The following is a 7,786-nucleotide window of genomic DNA, read 5'->3' on the forward strand; positions in this document are numbered from 1 at the left end:
GACTGAAATTTCAATGTGTTTGAATTGTAAAGACAGTGGGATTTTAAAGTTATTTATAATTTTAATGTGAGATCTTGGGGATGAATAATAAAGGAAGGGTTGTGACTTAATAGTGATGTGTTTGTGTGTCAAGTTGGCAAGGGTCAGTTGTACTGGCTGGTTTTGTGTGTCAACTTGACACAAGCTAGAGTCATCGTAGAGGAAGGAGCCTCCATTGAGGAAATGCCTCCATAAGATCCAGTTGTAAGAAATTTTCTCAATTAGTGTGATCAGTGCAGGAAGGCCCAGCCCATGGTGGGTGGTGCCATCCTTGCCCTTGTGGTCCTGGGTTCTATAAGATAGCAGATTGGGCAAGGCAGGGGAAGCAAGCCAATAAGCAGCTCCCCTCCATGGCCTCTGCATCAGCTCCTGCCTCCAGTTCCTGTCCTGACTTCCTCCAATGGTGGACTACGATCTGGAAGTGTGAGCCAAATAAACCCTTTCCTCTCCAACTTGCTTTTTGGTCATGGTGTTTCACCATAGCAATAGAAAAACCTAACTAAGACAGAGACCTATTTCTTTTAATATTTCTTTTAAGATTTATTTTATTATGCATACAGTGTTCTGCCAGCATGTGTGCCTGTGGATCAGAAGAGGGCGCCAGATCTCACTACAGATGGTTGTGAGCCACCGAGTGGTTGCTGGGAACTGAACTCAGGACCTCTGGGAGAGCAGTCAGTGCTCTTAACCTCCGAGCCATCTCTCCAGCCCCAGAGACCTATTTTTAAATGCTGTACTGAGTGTGCAAGTATGCGTGTCGGGCATTCTGCATACTGCTTACATATGTCAGGCCCTGGTGAAATGGTAGTTCCCTTGCTTACCCTCATATAACCACTGTCTTTTTTTAACCTTCCAATTTCCCCATATGGCTAATTATATATATATATATAATAGAATATAATGTTTCTGACAGAAATAAGCCAGCAGAGCAAGCCTGTCACCAGCCCACTCTCTATGTGCATGTCCCTGGGCCTGTTTGCATCCAGGAACAACCTCTGGGCTTCTTTCTGCTCATAGCTTTCAGAAGTGCGTAGTTTGTGGTTGTGTTTACAAGTTGCGTCACATGTGCTGTTGTGCGAACCAATGATGGAGAGAATGCTTTCACGGCTGTGTAACCATACCCTTGTTTCTTTTGAAGTGAAATAGCAAAAACTGAATTCCTCCTCAAGGAGTATATAAAATATGGATTTTTCCTGCTGAAGTTGTCTCCGAAACACTGGCAATTGCAGCAATCACAAAAAAGAGCCCAGGCAGCAAAGAGTACCCCCGTTCTCCCAAGACTCTTAGAAAGTAAGTCATGACAGGTCTTAGTTCAAGCTAAGTGAAAACCCTGATTCTAGAGCGGTCTGCTCAAAGTTTGTTATTTCACAGTCAGAATTGAAAAATCAAAACTTGGACAAGGGTTCCTCTTACCTTTTTTTTTTTTTTAAGATTTATTTATTATTTTTATGTGGTGGTTTGCCCAAATATATGCTTGTGTGACGATTTTAAATCTCCTGGAACTGGAGTCACAAACAGTTGTGAGTTGCCACGTGGGTGCTGGGAATTGAACCCAGGTCCTCTGGAAGAGCAGCCAGTGCTCTTAAACTGCTGAGCCATTTCTCCAGCCCCTCCTATTACCTTTGTTACCATATATTATTAATTTGGAAACTCAAATTAGCTTCAGATATAAAACGACATAAGCACACAGAAAATACATTATTTATAGGTGATATGATGGTATCTCAAAAACTATTTGGTATTATTAAAGACCTCTATTGTAGCTGAAAGTTTTCCTGTGTCCTGCCTGGCCTGTGGTCAGTACAAATCTCTCTCACCCACCAGTCCCGCAGTCGCTCATACCCAAATAAACACACAGAGGATTATTATTATTATTATTATTGTTGTTGTTGTTGTTATTATTTTGGAGCTGAGGATCGAACCCAGGGCCTTGCTCTTGCTAGGCAAGCGCTCTACCACTGAGCTAAATCCCCAACCCCGCTTATATTATTTTTTTTTTTTTTTTTTTTTTTTTTTTGGTTTTTCGAGACAGGGTTTCTCTGTGTAGCTTTGCGCCTTTCCTGGGACTCACTTGGTAGCCCAGGCTGGCCTTGAACTCACAGAGATCCGCCTGGCTCTGCCTCCCGAGTGCTGGGATTAAAGGCGTGCGCCACCACCGCCCGGCTCCGCTTATATTATTTTTAAACCATGGCCATGGCAGGCTTCTCACTAGCTAGCTCTTACATCTTAAATTAACCCATTTCTATAAATCTATACTTTGCCATGTGGCTTGTGGCTTACCGGTATCTTTACATCTGGCTTCTCCTGGCAGTGGCTAGCAACATCTCCTCTGCTCTCTTTCTCCTTCCTCTCTCTAGTTAGAACGTCCCACCTAACCTTATTCTGCCTCACCATTGGCCAAACAGTTTTATTTATCAACCAGTCAGAGCAACACGCATTCACAGCATACAGAACATCACCCATCACTCTATAATAGGATCGATCAGTGGATACAAAGTCAGTTATACATTATTAACCTAATATACTAGCTGGGATAAACTAAATGTGTTCACTGAAACTGTACAAATACTTTGAAGTGAACAAAACAACAGCTTTAATGTGTGTGACCTGGAGATTTGACAAATGGAAAACTATGTTGTATTTTCAGATAGAAGAACTGATTGTGAAGTTACCTATTTCCTTGAAATAAATGTGTGTATTTGGTGGGATTATAATAAAAATGCTATTACCAAGGGATTTTCAGGGAGTTGAGTATCAGAGCGGACAGGACTCTACCATGAGCCTGAAGCTTATACTGAAAGATAAATGCTTTTGACTTAAGAAGGTAATGGAGGTGGGTGGGTCACTAATATGACTTTAAATATTGCATATTTAAATATATTATAATTTTATATGCTAATATATTCCGATAATTAGAATAGTGCTGTGCCAGTGTGAGGGGTGTCAGTTAAGGAGCAGAGATAGAGCCCATTATGTGAACATTCCATGTCTGATCCAAAGAGAGCCACATCGAAACTGAAGGTTCTCTTCCCAGCAACCCTGGAGTAGCTAGGAACACTTCCTCTTGAAGAAAATTCTGAAATAGCGGATAGAATAACCGATATTGGTTGCTAAGCACATAGCAGAGTCATCCCTAGGCCAGGGGAAGTAATTAGGTAAGCGCCAAGATTCTCAACTGCTGCCTGAAGCATTTCCAGAATTCCATACAAGAACAGGAAGTTGATGGGCAGTGGTGGCACACACCTTTAATCCCAGCACTTGGGAGGCAGAGGCAGGCAGATCTCTGTGAGTTCGAGGCCAGCCTGGTCTACAGATCGAGATCCAGGACAGGCACCAAAACTACACAGAGAAATCCTGTCTCCAAAAACAAACAAACCAACAAACAAAAACAAATACAGGAAGTCTAGAGGGAGCCCAGATGATTTGAACATTTACACCACAGAAATTGGCAAACTAAAGATTGGAGAATTTGTTTTGCAGGGAACCGGTTGTAAGGGATATCAGTGAAGGCACTTGATCAAAGCTCATTAAATGATGTTTAGCAAAAGAAAAAAAAATAGATTGAAAGCAGCAATATGTTTTCATATCAGTTTAAGATTTACTCATCCTAGACTTCTTTTCTAAGTGGGAGATACTCAGAACCCAGTAGGCCTCTCAGATGAGTGTCAACAGCTTCTGTGGGATTTCAGGAGCTATGATGAACTGATGTTGAAAATGGAGACCCCTCTCCCCCAAGCCCCAAATGGTCTATTCTCATCTCATCTCCCTATGTCAGAGAGGAGTCCTTGCCATCAGCCAAGTAAGATCGCAGGTTACCAGATCCCCATTTGGGATCCCCATCCTGCATCTCCATCATTGGAAGATGATGGTAACTCTGCCTTCACACTGAGGCAAAACTCTCGTTCTCAGGAACGTACCCCCCGCTTCTTCCTCCCACAAACACTCACTCTTTCTCTCTTCACTTCCCATTTCTAGGATTCTCGGTAAGTTCAAGTAAAAGAGATGGCAGCCTTGACTCGGACCAGCTATCTTTTTCGGAAGAGCATAGTTCAAGAAAAGAGAGCCAAGGTGAGGACCAAGGCCCGTGACTGTACTGACCAGAGCCTCGAAGGTGGAGATGTGCTTATAAGGAAGCTCTGCTGGAAAGTGTGTGTGTGTGTGTGTGTGTGTGTGTGTGTGTGTGTGTGTGTGTGTGTATGGGGGCGGGGTGATGCCCATATCGCCCCTGATCCTGGGGAGCCAGCCATTCTGTTCTCTGTGATATTATCACAAAGGCACATCCAAGTTGACAAGGATCACATCTTAAATGTCCCCCCAATCCTTTGGGTCAAGGCTGCCTTCTGTAATGACAGTCCCTTATTCTAGCCTGAGACATGCACGTGTGACCAATTGAGGATGCTCGACCACAGTCAACCATGAGCACTCTCCATCACCACCCCACACCAGGGATTTGGACCTAGTGTTTTAATATTGTTTGACTTGGAAATCAACACTTAGAAACCATCAGATGCCATGAAAATATCCAGATCTTCATGTTCCCTTGAAAACCACCAGACCTGACGTCTTGGCTTTAAGGATGTTTCCTGTGGGACAGTCCTCCCTGTTAAGTGATCCTACTTCTTACCAGGCTGCCTTCTGTAGCTTAAGTTTTTCTGGTTCGGCTCAGCTCCCATGGCCCTGTGGCCGGCCACTTGAACCCAAATAAACACACAGACGTTTATATTATTTAAACTGTTTGGCCTAATGGTTCAGGTTTCTTGTTATCTAGTTCTTACATCTTAAATTAACCCATTTCTATTCTTCTATAAGTTGCCACGTGGTTTGTGGCTCATCAGTACTTTACATGTTGCTTCTCATGGCATCAGCAGCATCTCCTGACTCAGCCTTCCACTTCCCAGAATTCTCTTCTCTGCTTGTCCCACCTATCCTATACTTCCTGCCTGGCTACTGGCCAATCAGCATTTTATTTATCAATCAGTCAGAGCAACAGGCTTCCCTCCTGTGCCTAGCCCAATTTGGGCTATGATCCCCAATCCATGCAGCAAATGTATTTTGGGGTTAATGCAAAATCAGCAGATTTGTCTGCCTAGAAATGACCATGCTCTATGAGCCTCATGCCTGTGCATTCAGCCATATAGTTAAAAGTCAGTTTTTGATTTTTGTTTGTTTGTTCATATTTTAACTTATGAGCCAATTGGAGCCTACACATAGCACATTACTTTGCCTGTGGCGGGGAGGTCTGTGGTAGTGTGTAGGGATGGAGGGGAGGAGGGGTGAGTGCCAACGGTATCTTCTGAAATGTTGAGTATAAGCGTTACTCAGTTTAAACAGCACATCTTAAAAATGGTTTCAGTAACATGTGCTCAGATACTATTCTAAAAGTGATAACAGTGTGTACGATGAGATGCTTCAATCTCCCCCCCCACTTCCCTCCTCTTTCCCTCATCCACTTCATATTTATTGAAGGCATACAATGGATTTTAGGCACTTTTTAAGACTTGGGGTACACAAAGACAAATGGCAGACAGTTTCTGCACCCCGGCGCCATACTGTACAATGGAGAAAATGATACAGTAGGGACAGGCAGTGAGGGCTCCCTGGAAAAGGCCCAGCATGTCACCTCTACCAGGTCACCGTGGGGCTGGGTTTTGAAGAATGAGTAGGAGCCTGCCAGGTAGAAGGTGGCAAGGGTGAGGTCCACCGTGGACTCAAAGTAGAATAGGAAGGATAGCAGAGAGCCATGAGGTGTTGATAGGTCCTGGGCGTGTGGGTGAAGACTCCCAGGGTCAACACTGGCCCAGGTGCTAGTTTCGGGTGAGGGTTGGACTTCATCTTGAGTCCACAGATGCAGAGACGTTGAGTACGGCTGGAAGGTAGGTCCGTTCATGTTAAGAGCGGAAGTGAGTATCATTTTTGTTTTCCTCCTTGATTCTTTCAAAGCCTGTGATTAGAAGAAGAGAATGCTAGTAATGGGAGAGACAGACCCACGCCCTGCACCGCATTTCTCTCCCTCACTTCCGACTTTCAGTCGTCAGGTCCCATGCAGCCACTGTGTTTTGGTTTGACACTTCGGCCTGGAGTCCCGTTTCGGTAGAATGAAAGAGCTCCGTTTTCCATACGGTCGCCATTTTGATAATAAAAACACGTTTAAAAAAAAAAATGGGGTTGGGGATTTAGCTCAGTGGTAGAGCGCTTGCCTAGCAAGCGCAAGGCCCTGGGTTCGGTCCTCAGCTCCGGAAAAAAAAGAAAAAAACAAAAAAACAAAAAAACAGGCAAATAGTACCTCACAAGTGACAAGGACTCATCTCTAATCACGCTCTCCTTCTTTTCCTCTCCCATCACCAACGGCATGGACTTACCTGGATTTTGAGCAGGAAGGGGACAGAGGAGATCTACTCTCGGCACAGACACCAGGAAGAACTCCATCTTCAAGTATGGCACAAACTTACTAAACTCCAATGGAAACCATGCATGGCTTTTTAGAAAGTAACTCTAGCTTTTCCTCAACACAGAGACCTCGTCTCCAAGCCTGTGGTCACACACAGTGGAGGCAGTGGTGGCCAAGTCTGCAGCCCCGAGGTGCCCAGAATTCTGCTCTCTTTGGTTAGGACCCCAGTCACAGAAATCAGCAGATCAGTCACCCTTGGGACACCCCTGTTTAGCTATTCTGCTAGCCTGTGCACCTGAAGTTCCAACCTGCATTTCCCTGCTGCAGTAGGACCATAAAGCATTTCTATTTACTCTTGTTTCTTCCCTAACTTGATTACTAATTCATTATTTCATAAATTGCTCACTGTCAACACTAGCTACCCAAGAGGTGCTTTGAGGAGATAAATGACTGTCTGGGTCAGGCATGCTAGCCTCGAGGAAGGGTTCTGAGCCAAGACTACCATGTCCACGACAATCCCTGAGATCCACGGGGACATTTGACCTCTGAATTTCAGGGATCCTGGGATCACCCCACTTCTGTGGCATTTAGCCCTCGCTATTTTTTTTTTAATATAAATTTCATTTTTGAGGTCATTTATAGATTCACATACAGTTACTGACAGGTCCTCTTTGACCCAGTTCCTGCAACAGGAATCCTGTGCCAAACTATAGTACGGTGCCACAACCAGGTTATCGACCTTGGCCCAGTAAAGGGCAAAATGTTACCCCTGGATTCTTCGTGTCCGCTTCCCTCTTCCCCTGGCAGCCACTAATGTGTCCATTTCTCTGATTCTGTCATTCAAGAACGGGATGTAAGTAGGATCATGAAGTGTGTAACCTTCGGGTTTTAATAATAATTCCCAGGAGATCCAACCACACTAGACCGTGAGTAGCTGGTTCTCCTGCTGTTGAGCAGCGCTCTGTGGTCTGAACGTTGTGTACTTGAACTGGTCACCTACTGAGGAATATCCACCTGGTTTCTAGTTTGGGGCTATCATGAATAAAGCCACTGTAAGTTTATTTAGTCAACTTTAAAGAATGTTTTACTGGGCTGGAGAGATGCCTCAGAGGTTAAGAGCACAGGCTGCTCTTCCAGAGGTCCTGAGTTCAATTCCCAGCAACCCCATGGTGGCTCACAACCATCTGTAATGAGGTCCCATGCCCTCTTCTGGTGTGCAGACAACATGCAGGCAGAACGCTGTATACATAATAAACCTTTAAAAAGTATTTTACAGATTTGGGTGTTTGGCCTGCATGCACATATTTGCCCGATGTGCATGCAAGCTCCCTGGGGCCAGAAGGCGGCATTGAATCCCCT

General features: G+C 44.5%; 1 protein-coding gene across 1 annotated transcript in view; it reads left to right on the plus strand.

The window, feature by feature from the left end:
• The window catches only part of Ccdc38 (coiled-coil domain containing 38), a 49,009-nt gene that overhangs the window by 27,103 nt on the left and 14,120 nt on the right, over nt 1–7,786 (plus strand). Inside the window, 3 exon segments of the mRNA XM_052753856.1 lie at nt 1,178–1,329; nt 4,015–4,123; nt 6,430–6,471. Of these exon segments, the coding sequence (XP_052609816.1) occupies nt 1,178–1,329; nt 4,015–4,123; nt 6,430–6,471 (303 nt within the window).

The sequence above is a fragment of the Peromyscus californicus genome, unplaced genomic scaffold, assembly GCF_007827085.1.
Source record: "Peromyscus californicus insignis strain IS unplaced genomic scaffold, ASM782708v3 Scaffold_24__1_contigs__length_46423439, whole genome shotgun sequence".
Taxonomy (NCBI): Eukaryota; Metazoa; Chordata; class Mammalia; order Rodentia; family Cricetidae; genus Peromyscus; species Peromyscus californicus.